Source organism: Delphinus delphis, chromosome 18 (assembly GCF_949987515.2).
Source record: "Delphinus delphis chromosome 18, mDelDel1.2, whole genome shotgun sequence".
Taxonomy (NCBI): Eukaryota; Metazoa; Chordata; class Mammalia; order Artiodactyla; family Delphinidae; genus Delphinus; species Delphinus delphis.
Genome location: NC_082700.1, coordinates 50,260,733 through 50,283,801, shown reverse-complemented (window position 1 = coordinate 50,283,801; position 23,069 = coordinate 50,260,733). Strand labels below are relative to the sequence as shown.

General features: G+C 37.8%; 1 protein-coding gene and 2 pseudogenes across 8 annotated transcripts in view; 1 reads left to right on the top strand and 2 right to left on the bottom strand.

Moving 5' to 3' along the window:
• MYCBP2 (MYC binding protein 2) overlaps positions 1 to 23,069 on the top strand; it is a 271,984-nt gene that overhangs the window by 77,409 nt on the left and 171,506 nt on the right. For all 8 annotated transcript variants that reach the window (XM_059995647.1, XM_059995652.1, XM_059995649.1 and 5 more), the window contains 4 exons: positions 263 to 467; positions 10,410 to 10,555; positions 10,827 to 10,928; positions 22,024 to 22,131. In XM_059995647.1, coding sequence (XP_059851630.1) covers positions 263 to 467; positions 10,410 to 10,555; positions 10,827 to 10,928; positions 22,024 to 22,131 — 561 coding nt within the window. The remainder of the gene's footprint in view (positions 1 to 262; positions 468 to 10,409; positions 10,556 to 10,826; positions 10,929 to 22,023; positions 22,132 to 23,069) is intronic.
• Positions 17,272 to 18,841, bottom strand: LOC132413890 (decreased expression in renal and prostate cancer protein pseudogene; annotated as a pseudogene).
• On the bottom strand, positions 18,838 to 21,693 carry LOC132413580 (chromosome transmission fidelity protein 8 homolog pseudogene; annotated as a pseudogene).

The following is a 23,069-nucleotide window of genomic DNA, read 5'->3' as shown; positions in this document are numbered from 1 at the left end:
CTGCATCGGCAGGTGGACTCTCAACCACTGCGCCACCAGGGAAGCCCTAGATATATCTTTTGGCAGAAAGGAAATGGAGAGAGCATTTATTAGTGGTCCCTAAATTAAATTTTATTTTTGTTCCTCTAATATTTTATCATTCCTGTGTATATCCATTGGGATTAGTATGTGTTCTACATTTTTTAAATTGGGAAATAAAATTACCAGTTTTTTAGACATGGGAATAATCTAGATGAAAATTATAAACTGATCTTTCAAATAGGGTTTGGAGTTGAAAATATGGCAACAGCAATGGATGAGGACCTGGAAGAAGAGCTAGATGATAAAGACGAGAAGTCCATGATGTGTCCTCCAGGCATGCATAAGTGGAAGCTGGAGCAGTGCATGGTGTGCACCGTGTGTGGAGACTGTACCGGTTATGGAGCCAGCTGTGTCAGCAGTGGACGTCCGGACAGAGTCCCTGGAGGGTAAGAGAATGATTAAGACTCAGGATAAAATAATAGTAGAAATTACGCAAAACACATTCCTTTTCAAAGTTATTCTAGAGTTCATTCTGTTGTGTTGTTCTTAAAGGCACACTGGCATGTAATTATAATTCTTATAATTCTACTATAATTTACTTCAGTGTTATTTTATTGTGCTTTTCTTTCATTTGATTTCTTTAAACCTTTTACTTTATTTTACTTTATTTATTTTTTAACATCTTTATTGGAGTATAATTGCTTTAAAATCATGTATTAGTTTCTGCTTTATAACAAAGTGAATCAGCTATACATATACATAAATCCCCATATCTCCTCCCTCTTATGTCTGCCTCCCACCCTCCCTATCCCAACCCCCCATCCCACCCCTCTAGGTGGTCACAAAGCACCAAGCTGATCTCCCTGTCCTATGCGGCTGCTTCCCACTATTTTACGTTTGGTAGTATATATATGTCAGTGCTACTCTCTCACTTTGTCCCAGCTTACCCTTCCCCCTCCCCATATCCTCAAGTCCATTCTCTACATCTGCAGCATTATTCCTGTCCTGCCCCTAGGTTCATTAGAACCATTTTTTTTTTTTTTTTTAGATTCCATATATATGTGTTAGCATATTGTATTTGTTTTTCTCTTTCTGACTTACTTCACTCTGTATGACAGACTCTAGGTCCATCCACCTCACTGAAAATAACTCATATCCTGCTACTTTATCAAATTCATTGATTAGCTCTAGTAGTTTTCTGGTAGCGTCTTTAGGATTCTCTATGAATAGTGTCATGTCATCTGCAAACAGTGACGGCTTTACTTCTTCTTTTCCATTTTGGATTCCTTTTATTTCTTTTTCTTCTCTGATTGCTGTGGCTAAAACTTCCAAAACTATGTTGAATAAGAGTGGTGAGAGTGGGCAACCTTGTCTTGTTCCTGATCTTAGTGGAAATGGTCTCAGTTTTTCACCATTGAGAATGATGTTGGCTGTGGGTTTGTCATATATGGCCTTTATTATGTTGCGGTAAGTTCCTTCTATGCCTACTTTCTGGAGGGTTTTTATCATAAACAGGTGTTGAATTTTGTCAAAAGCTTTTTCTGCATCTATTGAAATGATCATATGGTTTTTATCCTTCAATTTGTTATATATGGTGTATCACATTGATTGATTTGCGTATATTGAAGAATCCTTGCATTCCTGGCGTAAACCCCACTTGATCATGGTGTGTGATGCTTTTAATGTGCTGTTGGATTCTGTTTGCTAGTATTTTGCTGAGGATTTTTGCATCTATGTTCATCAGTGATATGGGGCTGTAGTTTTCTTCCTTTGTGACATCTTTGGTTTTGGTATCAGGGTGATGGTGGCCTTGCAGAATGAGTTTGGGAGTGTTCCTCCCTCTGCTATATTTTGGAAGAGCTTGAGAAGGATAGCTGTTAGCTCTTCTCTAAATGTTTGATAGAATCCGTCTGTGAAGCCATCTGGTCCTGGGCTTTTGTTTGTTGGAAGATTTTTAATCAGAGTCTCAATTTCAGTGCTTGTGATTGTCTGTTTGTGTTTTCTATTTCTTCCTGGTTCAGTCTCAGAATATTGTGTTTTTCTAAGAATTTGTCCATTTCTTCCAAGTTGTCCATTTTATTGACATAAAGGTGCTTGTAGTAATCTCTCATGATCTTTTGTATTTCTGCAGTGTCAGTTGTTACTTCTCCTTTTTCATTTCTAATTCTATTGATTTGAGTCTTCTCCCTTTTTTTGTTGATGAGTCTGGCTAATGATGTATCAATTTTGTTTATCTTCTCAAAGAACCAACTATTAGTTTTTTTGATCTTTGCTATCGTTTCCTTCATTTCTAATCTGATCTTTAAGATTTCTTTCCTTCTGCTAACTTTGGGGGTTTTTTTGTTCTTCTTTCTCTAATTGCTTTAGGTGTAAGGTTAGGTTGTTTATGTGGGATGTTTCTTGTTTCTTGAGGTAGGATTGTATTGCTATAAGCTTCCCTCTTAGAACTGCTTTTGCTGCATCCCATAGGTCTTGGGTCGTTGTGTTTTCATTGTCATTTATTTCTAGGTATTTTTTGATTTCTTCAGTAATCTCTTGGTTATTAAGTAGTGTATTGTTTAGCCTCCATGTGTTGGTATTATTTCAGATTTTTTCCTGTGATTGATATCTAGTCTCATAACGTTGTGTTCAGAAAAGATAGTTGATACGATTTCAATTTTCTTAAATTTACCAAGGCTTGATTTGTGACCCACGCTATGATCTATCCTGGAGAATGTTCCATGAGCACTTGAGAAGAAAGTGTATTCTGTTGTTTTTGGATGGAATGTCCTATAAATATATATTAAGTCCTTCTTGTTTAATGTATCATTTAAAGGTTGTGTTGCCTTATTTATTTTTATTTTGGATGATCTCTCCATTGGTGAAAGGGGGGTGTTAAAGTCCCCTCCTATGAATGTGTTACTGTCGATTTCTCCTTTTATGGCTGTTAGCATTTGACTTATGTATTGAGGTGCTCCTGTGTTGGGTGCATAAATATTTACGATTGATCCCTTGATCATTCTGTAGTGTCCTTCTTTGTCTCTTATAGTAGTCTTTATTTTAAAGTCTATTTTGTCTGATATGAGAATTGCTACTCCAGCTTTCTTTTGGTTTCCATTTGCATGGAGAGTATCTTTTTCCATCCTCTCACTTTCAGTCTGTATATGTCCCTAGGTCTGAAGTGGGTCTCTTGTAGACAGCATATATATGAGTCTTGTTTTTGTATCCATTCATCCAGTCTATGTCTTCTCGTTGGGGCATTTAATCCATTTACATTTAAGGTTATTGTCAATATGTATGTTCCTATTACGATTTTCTTAATTGTTTTGGGTTTGTTATTGTAGGTCTTTTCCTTCTCTTGTGTTTCATGCCTAGAGAAGTTCCGTTAGCATTTGTTGTAAAGCTGGTTTGGTGGTGCTGAATTCTCTTAGCTTTTGCTTGTCTGTAAAGATGTTAATTTCTCTGTTGAATCTGAATGAGATCCTAGCTGAGAAGAGTAATCTTGGTTATAGGTTTTTCCCTTTTGTCACTTTAAATATGTCCTGCCACTCCTTTCTGGCTTGCAGAGTTTCTACTGAAAGATCAGCTGTTAACTTTATGGGGATTCCCTTGTATGTTATTTGTTGTTTTTCCCTTGCTGCTTTTAATACTTTTTCTTTGTATTTACTTTTTGATAGTTTGATTAATGTGTGTCTTGATGTGTTTCTCCATGGATTTATCCTGTATGGGACTCTCTGTGCTTCCTGGACTTGAGTAACTATTTCCTTTTCCATATTAGGGAAGTTTTCAACTATAATCTCTTCAAATATTTTCTCAGTCCCTCTCTTTTTCTCTTCTTATTCTGAGACCCCCCATAATTCAAATGTTGGTGGGTTTAATGTTGTCCCAGAGGTCTCTAAGACTGTCCTCAATTCTTTTCAATCTTTTTTCTTTACTCTGCTCTGCAGTTGTTATTTCCACTATTTTATCTTCCGGATCACTTATCCGTTCTTCTGCCTCAGTTATTCTGCTATTGATTCATTCTAGAGAACTTTTAGTTTCATTTATTGTGTTATTCATCATTGTTTGTTTGCACTTTAGTTCTTCTAGGTCCTTGTTAAACGTTTCTTCTGTTTTCTCCATTCTATTTCCAAGATTTTGGATCATCTCTACTCTCATTACTCAGAATTCTTTTTCAGGAAGCCTGCCTATTTCCTCTTCATTTGTTAGGTCTGGTGGGTTTTTACCTTGCTTCTTCATCTGCTTTGTGTTTCTGTGTCTTCTCACTTTGCTTAACTTACTGTGTTTGGGGTCTCCTTTTCTCAGGCTGCACGTTCGTAGTTCCCGTTGTTTTTGGTGTCTGCCCCCGGTGGGTAAGGTTGGTTAAGTGGGTTTTGTAGGCTTCCTGGTGGAAGGGACTAGTGCCTGTGTTCTGGCGGATGAGGCTGGATCTTGTCTTTCTGGTAGGCAGGGCCACGTCTGGTCATGTGTTTTGGGATGTCTGTGACGTTATTATGATTTTAGGCAGCCTGTGTAGTAATGGGTGGGTTTGTGTTTCAGTCTTGCTAGTTGTTTGGCATAGGGTGTCCAGCACTGTAGCTTGCTGGCCGTTGAGTGGAGCTGGGTTTAGCGTTGAGACGGAGATCTCTGGGAGAGCTTTGGCTGAATGATATTATGTGGAGCTGGGCGGTCTCTGGTGGACCAGTGTTCTGAACTCGGCTCTCCCAACTGAGATGCACAGGCCTAAGACCCGGGCAGAGCACCAAGGCCCTGTTAGCCATATGGCTCAGAAGAAAAGGGAGAAGAAAAGAAAGAAAGAAAGAAAAGATAATGATAATAAAGTAAAATAAAGTTGTTAAAATAAAAAATAAAAAAATAATTATTAAAAAAAAATTAAAAAGTAATAAAAAAATCAAAAAGAAAAAGAAGAGAGCAGCCAAACTGAAAAACAAATCCACCAATGATAACAAGTGCTAAAAACTATACTAAAAACAAAGAAACAGGACAGACAGAACCCTAGGACAAATGGTAAAAGCAAAGCTATATGCACAAAGTCACACAAAGAAGCCTAAGGATACACACTCACAAAAAGAGAAAAAGGAAAAAATATATATATATCGTTTCTCCCAAAGTCCACTGCCTCAGTTTTGGAATGATTCATTGTCTATTCAGGTATTCCACAGATGGCAGGGTACATATGTCAAGTTGATTGTGGAGATTTCATCCGCTGCTCCTGAGGCTGTTGGGAGAGAGTTCCCTTTCTCTTCCTTGTTCCTGCAGCTCCAGGGTTTCAGCTTTGGATTTGGCCCCGCCTCTGCGTGTAGGTCGCCTGAGGGCCACTGTTCTTTGCTCAGACAGGACAGCGTTAAAGGAGCAGCTGATTAGGGGGCTCTGGCTCACTCAGGCCGGAGGGAGGGAGGGGTACGGATGTGGGGCGAGCCTGCAGTGGCAGAGGCTGGCGTGAAGTTTCACCAGCCTGAGGCGCGCTGTGCGTTCTCCCGGGGAAGTTGTTCCTGGATCACGGGACCCTGGCAGTGGCGGGCTGCACAGTCTCCCTGGAGGAGAGGTGTGGACATTGACCTGTGCTCACACACAGGTTTCTTGGTGGCTGCAGCAGCAGCCTTAGCTTTTCATGCCTGTCTGTGGTGTCCGCGCTGATAGCCGCGCCTCGCACCCATCTCTGGAGCTTGTTTAGGTGGTTCTCTGAATGCCCTCTCCTCGCGCACCCCAAAACAATGGTTTCTTGCCTCTTCGGCAGCTCCAGACTTTTTCCCGGGCTCCCTCCCGGCTAGCCGTGGTGCACTAACCCCCCTTCAGGCTGTGTTCACGCTGCCAACCCCAGTCCTCTCCCTGGGATCCAACCTCCGAAGTCCGAGCCTCAGCTCCCAGCCCACGCCCGGGTGAGCAGACAAGCCTCTTGGTGAGTGCTGCTTGACACCGATCCTCTGTGCGGGAATCTCTCCGCTTTGCCCTCCACACCCCTGTTACTGTGCTCTGCTCCGTGGCTCCGAAGCTTACCCCCCTCCACGGCTCCGAAGCTTCCCCCCTCCGCCACCCGCAGTCTCTGCCCACGAAGGGGCTTCCTAGTGTGTGGGAACCTTTCCTCCTTCACAGCTCCCTCCCACTGGTGCAGGTCCCATCCCTATTCTTTTGTCTCTGTTTTTTCTTTTTCTTTTGCCCTATCCAGGTACGCGGGGGGTTTCTTGCCTTTTGGGAGGTTTGAGGTCTTCTGCCAGCATTCAGTAGGTGTTGTGTAGGAGTTGTTCCACATGTAGATGTATTTCTGATGTTTTTGTGGGGAGGAAGGTGATCTCCATGTCTTACTCCTCTGACATCTTGAAGTTCTCTCTTATTTTAAATTTTTTCCTCAAGTTCCTCAGTTCATTTTATTACTTAAATTTTTATTTCACAAAAAAATGTACTTGTACATATATTGTGTTTTTATGTATTGGTGAATCTATTTCTATGGAGTGTATTTCCAGGACTGTTACTGCTTGTTTAAAAACTATTGGGTTTTGTTTTTGTTTGTTTTGTTTATGGTGGTTAATGTTTTTAAAAAATGAAGGGTTTCTGTTTTCACTAACAGCAGTAAAAGGCAGTTTCTTTTGAAATACTTCCAGCAGCAGATCATATAATTCTTTAATTTCTGTCAATTCAGTGAATGTGAAGTGATATCTCATCATTATTTTCATATATATTTCCATGACTCACATTTTTCCTGGATATTTAAATATACTCTTCTGTGAGTTTTCTCTTAAAAACCTTTGCCTGTATTGTTTTTATCCTTAAAAATTGAAAGATGTTCTCTGAATATTCTTCATATTAACTGTTTTCTGTCTTCTCTACAAATAGTGTTTCCCAATTTACTTATGATCATATAACTAAATTAGGTTATATTCTGTTACGCAAAAGCACTTAACATTTTTAAGAAGCAAATACGTATTTCTTTGAAATTTTTGAATTTTCTATCTAGACTAGAAAGGTCTCAGTTTCTAGATGATTATATGATATCTTAAATATTCTTCAAAAAGACTGTTTTATTTCTTTTTACATTAATAAATTTTAAAGCCAATGGATGATTATTGTTCTGATGTGGGCTAGACATCTAACTGTATTTTCTTACCAGTAGCCAGTTGTACAGTCATTACGTGTGAAATGGCTACCAGGTTTATCATTTATTATATTCCCTTATATATCAGAATCTATTTTCTGGGCCTTCCATTATTTCCCTGACCTAGTGATCTAGTCTTATGCTAATATTATGTGGTTTATGTTTTGTATGGTATTTTTTTTTTTTTATTTTTTTTTGTTGGGGGTAGGAGTTTTAGTAATTTATTTATTTATTTTTGCTGTGTTGGGTCTTTGTTTCAGTGCAAGGGCTTTCTCTAGTTGTGGCAAGCGGGGGCCACTCTTCATTGCAGCGCGTGGGCCTCTCACTATCGTGGCCTCTCTTGTTGCGGAGCACAAGCTCCAGACACGCAGGCTCAGTAGTTGTGGCTCACGGGCCTAGCCGCTCCGCAGCATGTGGGATCCTCCCAGACCAGGGCTCGAACCCGTGTCCCCTGCATTAGCAGGCAGACTCCCAACCACTGCGCCACCAAGGAAGCCCTTGTATGGTATTTTAACATTTAGTAAGGTTAGCTACTCTCAGTGTCTGTCTTTTTTAGTTGTTTGGGGGACTATTCTTAGTATTTAATTAAAAAAACATAAATTGAAATTGCATTTAATTTATCTGTTAGTTTTAGAAGAATTGATTTTTATGGTATTAAATATTCCCACTCAGTAACAGGATGTGTCTTTCCATTTATTCAGATTCTGTTTTTGTTTTGAATTTTGTTGGGATATAGTTGATTTACAATGTTGTGTTAGTTTCAGGTAATAACAAAGTGAGTCAGTTATACATACACATATATCCACTCTTTTTTAGATTCTTTTCCCATATAGGCCATTACAGACTATTGAGTAGAGTTCCCTGTGCTATACAGTAGGTCCTTATTAGTTATCTGTTTTATATACAGTAGTGTGTGTGTGTCAATCCCAATCTTCCAATTTATCCCTCCTCCCCTTGTTACCCCCCGGTATCCATAAGTTTAGTTTCTACATCTTAACTCTATTTTTATTGTTATTTTGTAGATAAAATCATTTGTAGCCTTTTTTTAGATTCTACATATAAGCGATATCATATGATATTTGTCTCTGTCTGACTTAAGCCATTATTTTAAAACAGGTCATAAATTTCCTTAATGCTTGGGTCTGTGCCTTCATTTGTAGTCTTTTCGTAAGACTGCTTTAATGCCAAAGATCTGTTTATTTGTGTTGAACATGAGTTTTTTCGGTGTGGAATTATCAAAATCATATAGAATACTCAATTAGGGGTATATAATTTTCTTTTGAATTGATAAATTATTCGCAATTTTAGGAGTTTGAGGAGCTGTCACTTCTAAAGTTGCGTTATTCCTGTTATAATTACCATTTTCATTCTTGTTGGACTACTTTTTTTCCCCCAGGGTTCTATGTTGTTATCATTTTAAAGTTAATATGTGAGTTTGGCAGAATCAGAATGCAGGTTTTCCCCTAAATTTAGAGAATTTCAAGTCCTATTTTTGTGTTGCCGTTTATAGCTAATATAATATAATGGGGTAACCTTTGGGAGATCAAATTAATTATCATACATCTTTGTATTATGATAGATCTGATCTTTGTAAGATCAGATTATTTATGATAATTAGCCGACTTTGGGAAGTAGGGGGAATATTGTGAAAAAAAGCCTGAGTGAGAACAGCCACCTCCTCCTCTCTGGCTTCCCTATTTGACACCTCGTTAGTATTCAGGTGCTTCTTCCCAAATAATGTCTGGATTTCCTATGAGTATATTTCTGGGTTTATACTTGACCTAACATAGTTAAATAGATCATATATAATAGGCCTTTTCTTTTAGGCTGTGGAATATTATGATTTTTTAACAATAAATTTTCTTTGCATTTTTAGTCTTAAAAAATATTTTGGCTCTCTTTATCAAAGGATAGTATTTCTTCTAGAAAGCTATATATTTGGCTCTGTTTAGTGTATTTAAGCCCCTAACTTGTTTATTTTAAAGTTTAATTTGGATTAAAGAAAGATTCTGTGATTTTTTTTAAAAACAACATTGGAGTTGAAATTTATCTTTTTGGATCTTTCCCAAGCTATTTCCATTTAAAATTAAGTGTTCCCAATCTCTGAACCTAAGCCATTGATAAATGTCATGAGTGAATTTCTAAAGTCTTTGGTCCTTTCTGAAGTTAATTTTTCTTCTTCTTTTTTCCCCTGAGATATACTATCAGTTTCCAATAATTATTTACAGATTTAAATGGATAGAATCTAACCAAGTACAGTAATTTCTTCAGTAATTTCTTTAGTGAAGCAGAAATAAACACACAAATAAAGTCAACTTAGGAATAAATATGGAGGACACTAAGCACTATTACAGATGACTTAAATATCATAAAACTGTGACTACATATCTTAGAATAAATTTAGAATTAAACATTATTTTTAAAATAGTGCCCATGGCCAAGTTAGTAGGGCCTATTATTTTTATCAGTTTGTTACTGTTGTAGTAAGTGATCTTCCAAATTGTCACTAATACTGGCTTTTGAAAGCCAGGAGTTTCACAGGGCACCTAGCTATGTGTTTCAAAACTGTTGCCAGGTAGATCCTTTCTCTTGTGTCTCCACAAATCTGGATAACCAGGGAGAGGCTCAGTGAGGCTGTCACAAGTTTTTCAGGACTGATCCAACCAAATAACTTTAAAGCTGGGACTTCGGCAGGATATGTGACTAAGAAATTAGTGTTCACCGACCCTTTAGCCAGCTTCTGGGAGTGTTCTTGTTTTCTTTTATGTTATAATCAAAGGCCATATGCTTAGTTCACAAATGATAGGAAAAGGACAAAGAAGAGGAAAAATAACAAGTAATTGGATGCAGTGAAAGAGAATGGGAGATGATGGCGTGTAAAGGAGAGGGAGGGGTAAGGAGACAGAATTCATGAAGCTGGCAAGCTGGGCTCACTCATTGAAGGCTGCCCACATCTCCCTTATCTGGGAGATAGCCATGTTGTTTGTTTGCTAACCTCTTAATACTAAAGCTGCTGGTGCCTCGCTAATTGTGAAACCTTTTTAAAGACGTTATTAATAATGGCTTTGAAGATAGCAGAATCCATTTGTCTTTTCTGTAGAAATATACCAATTATACCTATCAGGAGTGTGTAATATCTCTTCATACCTTTTAATTATTCATCTCTTCATACCTTTTCTTTAAAATTGACAAATCCTGATCTGAAGGGGTGATTTCATTGCTGATTCATTTAAGTTAATCTTAAAAGTGCGGAAAAGATGTTACGGAGTTTTAAGGAAAGAGAAGGATTTCAGTTAATAATTTATTTGTTTATTTTTAGGATCTGTGGTTGTGGTTCTGGAGAATCTGGCTGTGCTGTATGTGGATGTTGCAAGGCTTGTGCAAGAGAATTGGATGGTCAAGAGGCAAGACAAAGAGGGATTCTTGATGCAGTGAAGGAGATGATACCTTTAGACCTTCTGTTAGGTAGTATTTCTGATAGTCTAAATAACTCCTTTTAGATATGTGTTATAAAATTAAGATAATAGTTGATTATGCAGTACTCTGTGTTTGGTAACTGACAGTGTGTCATTGATTAAGGGATGAGATGCTTTTTCTCTTTTTTGCTAAGATCCTTGTGGTAAAAATCATTTGTGTTTTAGACAGTATTTTTGCTAGCTTTTACTTTCTTGAATTTCATATAGTTCTGTCATATCTATTATAAAACTAATTGACTGACTGACTGTCAATCATCTAGCTGTCCCAGTACCCGGGGTTAACATTGAAGAACACCTTCAGTTACGACAAGAAGAAAAACGGCAGCGTGTAATCAGGAGACACAGATTAGATGAAGGAAGAGGTAAGATGTAGCTGCAGAGAAAATGTATATGAAAATACATTTTCTTACCCTATACTGAGACCAGTTAAAAGTTTACAGAATAGGCTGATTTGGTAAGAAATTAAAATTAGTAACATTCTAGTAACTCATGAAAGTATTATGAAAATATTCAGGGTATTACAATTGTGCTAATAATAACATACATTTAATTCGGTAGTGTGTTTATGGCATAGGTCAACCATATTAAGAATTGCACCATATGCCAAGCATCAAAAACTATTAGCAATGGCAATCTTTAAAAAAATACAAATTCGAAGAACTGTCCTTCACCCATATTTTGACTCATCTACTTAACTCTGAACACCAAATTAGTTTAGTATTTTAAGTTCTGATTTCTTACTCATTTACAATTATTATCATTTGGGCATAGTCTCACTGCTCTTCCTTCCAATTTAGTGCATAATTATGCTTTTATGTATCTTTCCGGAAAAAGCTTATTCTGGTTATGTACAAGAAGGGTAAATTGGAGGGTCTGCAGGTTTTAATTGCAAAGATAGATTTATTATCTATCTTTTCCTCATTGTTTATGACCATTTCTCAGCCTAAAAACTACATTTAACAGTGATTATAGTAAGTCTTTTAGTATATATCCAACAAGCAGAGATAAATATAAGTATTACTAAAGTTATTCTTGCCCAATAGAATCTTTTCTTTGTAGATTAAGACAGATCGTTACAAAGGTCTGTAATTTTATTCCTCTGCTAGGCAAAATTTTGATTCAAAATATTTAGTGATATTGTATATTTTAATACTTATTAAAATGGCGTGGTATTTGATACAGGAGATAAAACCTATTACTCATTTAACCATCATTACAGACCTTTTTAGGCATTCCTTTTTTTAATATAAAATGGAGTAAGTATTGAATATAAAATATATAGCACACATGGTAATTCTGTTTTTATTAAACTTAGGTCATAAGACATCTGCTTAGAGCTTGAAGATTGTTCTTTATAGTGTCTAATAAGCAATGTTGAGGAATTGATACAGTGAATATTTGCTGTTAGTTTGGCTTTGTTTACATAAAATCATTGCCTTTAAATGATATTGTAATGAGATTAATGTATCTACTCTTATTTATATTGTATAAATGTATGAGAAAATTGCATATTAAATGTTATGTAGAGAATAGGGTAAAATTTAAGTTCTGGGTCTTTATGACACATGGTAATTAAGTGATAATTCCTTTTGTATTAATAGTATGATTTGCTTAAGGTTAATTACTAGTGATACTTTTACTACCTGTTTTTTTTTTTTTTGAAATACTAGGTTGAATCATATGAAATGACCTACAAAAAACAGCAATTTCCTACGTTTCAACCAAAGTATAGCAAATCCTTGTGATGACATTTAATTACTTGCCTAACGCTATGTATCTTATTTTTTTCTCCCCCTCTATAAAAAGCTATTCTTCTCTAGGTATAGTATATATTTCTGTATATCAGAAGTAAAAGAACATTGATGATGCACTGGTTATTCAACAAAACTTTGTGATAGCAGAATATTCTTTTGGCTTTTATTTTAAAATGTATCATAGACCTTTAAAACATAAACTCTAACCCTTTAAGAGTTTAAAAAACTCCATTATTTAAATATTTATGGAAATTATTATTGTATCTGTGCTTTAACAAGCTTTCCCAGCGATTCTGAGGGTGCTGAAGTGTGAGAACCGCTGCTCTAGGGCAGTGATGTTCTAAGTTTGTTACATGGGCCTTCTACATCAGAGTCACCTGGGCCTCGTGCTTCAGCATTTCTGCCTGAGGGTCCTCGATACAGATTTGAGTCACATGCACAGTGTTCTAGGGCTCTTGTTTGGCACCATGCTAGCGAGGATTGTTAGTCTCGTTTTGTCCTCATGAGGAACAGGAATGTCAAATTTTTAGTGTTCCAACTGCCACACATACATACTTGTCTTTTCTCCACACACCCCCCCCACCCCCCTTGGCTTCTGCTTGGTGTTTTTTAGATAACTGTTAGCACTCTGTTGGTAATTATGCTTATTGGTAATTGACTTTACCTGTGTTGAAATTTCAGCCTTTCAGTATTAGATTAAGTTAAATTATTTTACTTGATTTATCTATCATCCTATTTACCAAGTTTGTGTTATTTGTTTTAAAGTTGATCAAAATTTTAGGACCTAGCTCGTGTAGCAAAAGCCTTGCTCATCAACCTCAGGCCTATTGATATAGTTCAGCTGCTGTTTATGACACAAATTCTTCTGTTGCTGTTGAAACCCCTGAAAGTAGTGTGGTTACTACTTTTTGATAAAGTCGGAACTTTAATTTTTTTATGTTATTAGTCTTCCAGATAATACTTTTCTTACATATATATTCTTAGGTACCAATAGTATTCATTTACAGATTTTATTTCAGTGGTGTTTGTGATCATATTTAGTTTGTTTTTTAGATTAGACAGTTGATTGATATATAAGTTCTCTGAGACTTGTATTAACTTTACAAGTGGAGTGCTTGTTCAGTGGGATTTTTAAGTAGAACTCTTTAAGTCATCAGAACTCCTGGGTGATTGTATCAGTGTTCTTATCTTTATATTCCTTCTGTGATTGTATCAATGTTCTTATCTTTATATTCCTTCTCAGCGCTCTGTTTTAAGGAAAACTAAGCTCAAATAATGTTGCCTATTTTTCCTTCTTTCTTTTTCCCCTAAATGTCAAATCAAAATTCCATGATTGTGAGCTGTCGATGGGGTGAGTTACGTCCTGGTTTGCCTGGGACAGTCCCATTTTATGCCTACTGTTCGGACGTATTTCTCACAGTGCCCTCTTTTGCTCTCGGTAGAGAGTCTCATTTGGATAATAAGTTATATAGTTAGCATAGCTATATAGCGTGGTGGTTGAATATGTGGGTTCTGAAGTTAGACTTTTGTTCATATCCTGGCTTCTTAAGTTTTACTTGGAGCATAACCACTCTGAACCTCAGTTTCCCTACCTTTAAAATGAAGATTACAACTGTACCTACGTTAAGTAGGGATGAGGATTAAGTGACTTGCATGCAAATGCCCGACCTATACTAAGCCCTGGGTAAATGGTGATGATGGCGATGGTGATGATGAGGATGCTAGTGGTGGCGTGGCGGTGGGCTGTTTAGTAAACTTCTCTTCTCTTTGGATTTGATTCTTTTCCAGCTCTGGCCTCTACTTGATTGCTTTTCTCGCAACATTGGGATGCTCATCACAAAATTTTGATTATTATTAATAAAACCCCCTACATCTTCTGTAGAATAAAATGATTCTATTTTGATAGAAACAAATCAGTTTCCCATAGTCACAAATTAGAATGTAAAAACAAGTTTATTATAGTCTCTCCAGTTTCAAAGTGATTGATTTTTAAGCCTCGGAAACCATTTTCTTGATTTGACATGTCAAATCCAGTAGTAGCTGATCTTCCAATACTACCTTAAAGTCTCCTTTTAAATTAAAATATTATATGAAGCACATGGAAAACATAAGTAAGAAAAAATATCAATGTAATTCTCATCCAAAGATAACCACTATAGAATTTTGGTATACTTTCTTAAAGGTTTTCCATGCATACTTTTTTGTTTAGACATTTTACATCATTTCATACTGTGATATATATCGGTGTACTGTTTTTTCCCCTTAATAATTATATCGTAAGTTTTTTGTGCCTTATTGCAATACCATATTGAACTAATACAGGAATTTAGGTTAAAGGTGTTTTCCACAAGCCTATCCTTTAATTAAATTATTACTTTTATTTATTTCATCGGTATCTTCTAATTGAGTTTTATACATTTCCAGTTATATCACTGACTGAATCTTTTTTTTAATATATAAGTTTATTTATTTATTTATTTATTGGCTGTGTTGGGTCTTCATTGCTGCATGCAGGCTTTCGCTAGTTGCGGCGAGTGGGAGCTATTCTTTGTTGCAGTGTGTAGGCTTCTCATTGTGGTGACTTCGCTTCTCTTGTTTGGAGCACGGCCTCTAGGCACGCGGCTTCAGTAGTTGTGACTCGCGGGCTCTAGAGCACAGGCTCAGTAGTTGTGGTGCACGGGCTTAGTTGCTCCGCGGCATGTGGGATCTTCTTGGACCAGGGCTCAAACCGATGTCCCCGTATTGGCAGTCGGATACTTAACCACTGCTCCACTAGGAAGTCCCTCACTGACTGAATCTTATATTTCATATATTTGCTTAATGTTATGTACGTTTTTAAAATTTTTCTAGCAGTTTTTTCCTTGCCCTTCCATTCTCTTTTACCAAGCAAATGAGGTTTAGTCTAACAGGTATATTTCTGTATCTTACTCCATTAAAATATAATCATGTGCAGATATCTATACATATGTGAGCGTGTAGGCATATGTTTATTTACAGAAGGGATATTGTATTAAATATACAGTTGTTTGCAACACCTTTTTCCCATTTTACAGTACAACATGAACACATACTAGTGAATATGGATTTATCACATTCTATTTAATAGCTACATAACATTTCATAATATGTCTGTACCACAGTTTTTTCAGCCATTATTTTGTTGATGGTCATTAAGGTTATTTTCAGGGTTTTGTGGATTTTGCTATAATAATATATTCTTAAACTTGTAGCCATATGTAGTGGAATTTTTGTTTATATAATAGAGCTTCCCAGAAATAGCATATTTGGGCCAGAGAGTGTGTATGTTTTAAATTTTAACAGATATTTCAAATTTTTAAAACATGTTATAGGAATTTATCTTCCTAAGACTAACGTATGAGAGTGGTGTTTTCCTGTAGCACCACCTTTATTAGGTATTATTTTTAATTTTTGCAAAACGGTGAGCGATGTTATGTGCTTGCTAATTTAAATAGCACAGAAGTACTTTTTCTTTATAAATCTTGTTTTAATGGCTGAATATTATTCCAGTGAGAAAATATACCATAGTTTTTTATTAACTGTTCTTCTTTTTGGATTGTTTTAATTTTTCATTACAATTAATAAGGTTATAATAACACCTTTGAGCTGAAATCTTTTAAAAAATATTTCAGTTTTCCTTAGGACAGATTTCTGTTTGCATAATTACTGGGCCAAAGGATAATAATAATTTTTAGGTTCTTGAAATGTATCACCAGTAACTTTCTGAAAGTAACTCCATACTTTCCCACCCTCAAGTTTTGCCAGCTGCCCCTCCAGTGTGCTAAGTTTTGTCATAGCACACCGTCATAATTTCTTCTTGAGTTTTATGTAAACTTTCCCTCAACCATTAGACTGTGAGCTTCTTGAATCAGAGATGGGGTCTTGTTTATCCAAGTGTTCCTAGAACCTTGCATGGTGCCTGAAATTGGTCAGTAGTTAATATGTGCCTGGTGACTAACTGAAAACATTTCATGGACTTCTCATCGCCTCTACAGTGAAGTGTAATGGTATCAAAAGACATTAATTATCTCTTTTGTATATTCATCTCCAAACTCATTTCCCACTACTTTCTGCCTCATAACCTTATACTCCATCCATTTCAGCTATGTGTGTGTGTGTGTTTTTTTTTTCCCTCTCATCCCATTTGTTAAAGAAACAGTAAGAAAAGATACACTGCAGGAAAACACCAACTGTCCTTTCACATCAGGCTGAACGAAGCACAGTGATTTCTCCCCTTCATTCCCCCCACCCCCACCCCAATTCACATAACCCCATCCACATCAGTTTAATTTTGAGGTTCTTTGATTGGGAGTACCAGTGGAGAGGGAGTGGGGTGAGCAGTGGAGCCTTGATCCTGGCTTCCTCTAAGTAAGTCCCAGGAGAAGGGGGCTGCAGGCCCAGTCAGGCAAGCAGAAATTGTATTTGGTGGCTCTCTGAAGTGGTTGCACTTCCCTGTTCTGTGTTCCAGCCCCCAGGGGAAGGTATGGCAGTAGAGGGTGGCCAGGTCAGTGCTGCTGAAGCGTGGTCCACTCACCAACGCAACATTTCTAGAGAGCAGTGAGCTGATTCTCCAGTGGTGAGCAGGGGACCGCATATGAATTGGGACCTGCAGGCCAATGTATCCCTGAGGAAAAGTCCACAAGAAAATTCAAGGAACTAGTAAGAAACAAGGGGCAGAAAGCTGTGGGACAGAAGCACAGCAGGCTTCTGGAAGGCTGGGGATCATTCCCACCTGCCAAAGTCCATGTCCCACAGGTAACATTTTACCTTCAGTCAAGAAAGACACAGAGGGGGGGAAAAGGCTCATTTGAACTTGAACCCCAGCTGTATACTTCAGACTGTAGCTCCATATCTACGCTTTCACCCAAAACACAGCCCCTGCTCAGAACCACAGTGTCTGGAAACCAAGGTGGTCCTGGAGAGGAAATGGTGCCTAAGGGGGTAACATTCCATTTGGGTACATTGCAGCCATTGGAGCCCCTAGTCTGGGGAAAGCAGCTGGGTTTGTTCCAGGGAGGCACTCCCCACTCTAGGAAATGGGGCCAAAGTCTTGCTTGCAGGGCCATTCATCCTTGGAAAGGAAGCTGGGTTTAGACCCAGGGTCCCAGTTGACTTTGCGAAAGGAGCTGGGTTGATACCCGCAGGGCCTGCTGGTGAAGAGCCTAGGGAGCTGACCTGGGGGAATTAATCTGACCAGGGCCTAATGGGCCAGTAGACCTTGGGAAGGTAGCTGGGCTTGGATCCTGTAAACCATTGGCCCCTGGGAAGTTAGCTGGGTTGGAGCCTAGTGGCCCAGAGGCTCTTGGGAAAATTGCCGGACTTGAGCCCTGGAGGCCAGCAGACCTCTGGAAGTTAACTGGGTTTGAAGCCAATGTGTTAGAAGACTGAGAGAAAGCAGCTGGGTTCAATCCCCGTGAACCTGTCCCCCTTGGAAAAGGATTAGCATTTACTCCCATGGGGCCAGCGGGCCTTGAAAAATGAGCTGAATTAGGGCCAATGGGGCCAGGAGCCCTCGACATGGGGGATGGAATTGGCCCTGGAAGGCCAGTTCCCCAAGCGCCAGGACCCGAGTTTGGGCCTGTGGGGCCAGGTGTGCTGGCCATGGAAGATGGGCTTGTGCCCACGTTTCCAGAAGCTTATGAGAAAGAAGCTGAATTTGCTCCTAAAAGACCAGCTGCTCTTAGAATGGGGGCAAGATCTGGGCTTTGAGATCCAACCATTCTTAAGACCAGATCCTGTGCCCAAGAGGCCACCCGCTCTGGTGTCCAAATTAGGGCTTGGGCCCAGGCCACCTGCCCTTGGATTAGGCCCAAGGCCTGGACCCAGGCCACTTGATCTTGGGTTGGGCCCAAGGCCAGGGCCTGGAAACGTACCTTGGGGCAGGGTTTGTACCTACAAAGCCTGATCTCAGATTGGGACTTGGTCCGGGGCCCAGGCCAACATGTCTAGGATTGGGAGGACCATTCCCAGACGTCAACAGGATACCTGCTCTCAGGTTGGGTCCAAATCCAGGGCCCATGGGGCCACCACTTCTGGAGTCAGGACCTGTTCCCAGAAGACCATCTGGCCTTGGGTTGGGCATAGGACCTGGCCCTGGGAGACTCCCTAACCTTGGGTTAGACAGGCCCTGGGCCTGGAAGAGCCCCTGCTCTAGGATTTAGAGCTGACCCTGGGCTTGGGCCCAAGAGACCACCCGGCCTTGGGAAGGAAACTGCACCTGTGCCAGTGGGATTCATCCCTCTTGGAGAAGACGCCATGCTTGGGTCACGAGCACCAGCAGGGAAAGGTGCCAGTGAACCTGATGAAGTTGGAAAAGGAGGTGGGTTCCTTGGAAATGGGGCCAAATTTCCACCAAGAGAACCTGTTGCCATAAGGAAGGGATCTGAGTTCATACCCAGTGGGTGGCCTGTGTTTAAAACAGGACCCCCTCGTGATCCCAGGGAACTATCCATCTGTCCTCGAGCATGAGTCCAAGGAGTTGGCTGCTCTCTAGGAAAATCTGGGGTTCTTTCATACTTTCTTGGGGACGTTGGTGATAATGGGCTTGGGGCGAGTTTTGAAAAGGATCTTGTTTTTGATGAGTGCTGTCACCAGGTATGGGGTGCCATTCTCGCAGCCAAGATCATCACAGTCTTGCTCCCCTCCAGGAGTGTGTTTAACAAGGACGGCAAAGGGTTTGTCCAGGTGGATGATTTTCCCATACAGGATATGATGCCCCACGATCAGCACAGGGATTCCCTCAGTGGTGCAGGTCTCCCAGGAGGTTTCCAGCTAACCCAGTGCTGTAGCGAGCCTCGATCTCCCCCTGTAGCTCCATCAGCACCCATTCTGCCAGGCCTCCAGCCCCAGCACTGGAAGTAACTATCTGCACCATGAGCTTTGCGTCTTTAGAAAGCAACTGAAAATAAGCTGCGATGGCCGCCGCCGAGCGCAGCGCCGCACAGCCAACCGGTGACAACCAATCCTTCTGCGGCTGTTGCCATCATCGCCGTGAGCACTCGTGTGTGTTTTTAATGACCATACAGTAATGTTTATGTCTTCATGCTTTTATAAATCCTATTCCTTTTACCTGGAATGCCCTCTCTTCTCTTCTTTCTCTCTTGGCAAACTTTTTCTCATTTTTTGAAATCTGTCTTTTTTTTTTTGGCTACGTTGGGTCTTCGTTGCTGTGCGCAGGCTTTCGCTAGTTGTGGCGAGCGGGGGCTACTCTTCATTGTGGTGCATTGCGCTGGCTTCTCGTTGCAGAGGACAGGCTCTAGGCGCACAGGCTTCAGTAATTCTGGCCTGCGGGCTCAGCAGTTGTGGCTCGCAGGCTTCAGAGCACAGGCTCCATAGTTGTGGTGCACGGGCTTAGTTGCTCCACGGCATGTGGCATCTTCCTGGACCCGGGCTCGAACCCGTGTCCCCTGTATTGGCAGGCAGATTCTTAACCACTGCACCACCAGGGAAGTCCCTCTTTGAAACCTCTTTGATTCACTCAAGTTGATTTGATCACTTTTCATCCTTCAGGATATGATGTGTATAGATTTACTTTATAGTATTTATTAGAACATATTGCAATTCTTTGTTTTTATTCTGTCTTCCCTGGTAGACTGAATTTGAATGAGATCTGTGTCTTTGTCATTATATCTATGATACCTAGCATCTGTTACATTAAAGATAATCAAAAATGTTTGGTGAATAAATGAGTGACTTAACTATGTAAGAAAAATTATTTTAGTCCATGGGATACAAGAGTATTTTAGAACCTGGTAACTTGATATTATAAATGGTAACTTAAGTTGAGCTCGAGTGATGTACTTTCTATGTGTGATTGCCAGTGGGCCTTCTGTATTTATGTATAGAAATGACTCTGAAAAGATTGAATTTATGAGAAGCTAAATTACTCTGAATATTATGGGTATAATATTTTTATGGAAAGACATAATATCTCAGGCAGACCACAGAAATTAGAAAATGGTAATACAGCTTAATATTATTGTTATTTTAATATTTACAATTCTTTTGTATAGTTGGAAAGTGTCTTACGCTTTTTAGAGTGATTTATGTTATCTGCTTTAGTAAATCAATTGAAAAATAGGGCATGTTGAAGAAATGACATGTGTTCGTATTTGAAATGTATCTCATTTTATTATATTTTAAAGATGAAGCTTAGTTTATATAATCTTAGTTTGAAAATGATTGATACTGCGTTACTGGAAAATAATATTTAATTCTTCTATTAACATTAAATTAGCATGTTTCTACCTGTAGTAATCATAGAATATGTTATTGTTGGTTTTTCATAGAATTGATGCTGCTTGTGTTTTTTTCTATATCTAGAGACATAATTTAAATATATTTTTTTCTACCCATTTTTTAATGTTTAATGCAGGGTACTTTGGTATTTAATATGACATTTGTCAAATTTTATTACAGAGCGGTAGTTTCATTTTGTCGCATTGTTAGAAAAATTAGTTAAGCTGAAGATCTATAGAGAATCACAGAAATTTAATTAAAAATGTTCAATGCATATATACTGTCAATTTCCTTTTCAAATACTGTAACTTAACTGTCAAATTTAGTGTTTTGAAATTTGTAAGCATTTTTGATATTGCTAAAACTCAAGGAAGCTGTGGTGCTGTTCTATAAGAAAAGAACTAAAATTTTAAGGCATAATTTAAAGTTTTCTTTTCAAGCTAAACAGTAATGGGGAAAACAGTTTTTAAATTTTATTGAAATTAATTTGGCTACAGATTTTTTTCTTAAATACTGTATAAGTAGAAATGACTGTAATCTGTGTCAGTGTATATTTATGTATATATGTATACATACATAGAGGAGCTTCAGCAAGAAATTGTTTTATGAGAGAACCGTTAATGTTCTAAAAATGTTACTGGGTTTAGAGTCCCCTCTTCATCATCAGTATGAAATTCAGCTTATCCTTGTGTCTGATTTTGTGTATGTGGTTAAAATCATAAAGTTAGATTTATCTTTTTTAGTAAATCAAATCAAATATAGCTTATACAATTCTGTCTTTATAAAGCAGTGATTTTATATATATATACATGTATATGTGTGTTTATGTTGTATGTATGTATGTATGTATATGTGTGTATATAAATGTGTATGTATATAAATATGTATATCTCAGATCATAGGAATTTTTTGTTTTTGACCACCTTGTTTTCTTACCTCTATGACAGAATGTAGTTGTCAGTAACATCTTGGTTTTGTATCAAGATTGATGTGGATATTAAATCTTGAAGACCTTGTTAAAATCTAATCATTAATTTAAAACTTTGTTGGTGTTTGGTATTTTAAAAGGAAAGATATTTGTTTTAATGGATGTGTGGTTTACCAAGTTTGAATATATATGATATTAAAAGATTTGTAAGATAATTTGATTTATTCTATTTGAACTCTCTGATTATCTATTTGAGACTATTAGTAACTACCTAATAATTTTATAAGTATAAAAGATCGGAATTTTTATTTTATTAACTATATTTAAGATAATAAAACTTGTGTGTAGAATGGTGAGTAGGTTGTGGTTGGGAGTGGGAGGTTAACGGGGGGGATTTGGGAGAAAAGTATCATGTCCAAAACTTTAATTTCCATGCTTTTTAGTTTGAATTATTTTTGTTCATTGTAGTGTTTTCATTTTGTGAGCTTTTCTATGCACATACAAAATGTTTCTCCTCAGGCCCCCTTGTATTTGCTGGTCCTATTTTTATGAACCATCGAGAACAGGCTCTAGCCAGACTCAGATCCCATCCAGCACAGCTAAAGCATAAACGGGACAAGCACAAAGGTATTTGGTCTTCCTTATCAACTAGGTGGGATACTTTCCCAATTTCTTCCACTTATTTGAATTTTGTCTCTGGGAAAATGCACAAACCTAATTCTTCTACTTTGCTTCTATCATTATTATATAGCCTGAGGAGAAAGAACATGCTGAAAGTGTACTGTTTGTCAATAAGTGTCAATCTTATTTTATTGTATTTTTTTGGTTAACTTTAATAAAAAGAAGACATTTTACAGTATATCTTTTTCTTTTCCATTTCTTTTCAAATTTCCTAAAGTTAAGGGAAGGTGGAAAAAATAATTATTGCTCTCTATTTTATATACTTTATTATCTGCTCTTAGATCACTGCCATCTGGCATTTTGCAGTCCTTTTCTCTTTTTTTAGTTCTGTTTATTTGCTTTAGAATTAACAGAATTGCTAAATTCAGTGTATAAAGTAATAATGAGTTGACTGCTACCGTGCTTCCACTGTTTTAATATAAAAGTTTATATTCACAATACACATGATTTATTTGATATTTGATATATTCCTAAAGTAAGATTATTTTTCCTTAAACCACAGATTATGGGTCAACTAAGATCAGGAAAGAATTTAATGCAGAGAACTTATAAATTTATGTATAAATTCTGCCTTGAATCCTGGCATGGGAACCAAGCACTCTTTGAGTAATACAACTGAGACTTACTATTTTCTTAAATGCCTGAAATAAAACCTGCAAAATAGAAGATTTTAAAATCACATATTCCATGCAAATTAATCTTACTAATGTTTTATCTTTTTTTGGGGCTGCAAAACTGTTATAGATTAATTTTATTTTTAAACTTTCATATGCCATATATTATAATCAACTTTATTTTTCTTTGCCTGTTTCAATCTATCAGTTTGTCACTCAAAGCAAAAATGCAAAACAAAACAGACAAAACCCCCTGTTTTTAGTAAAAAC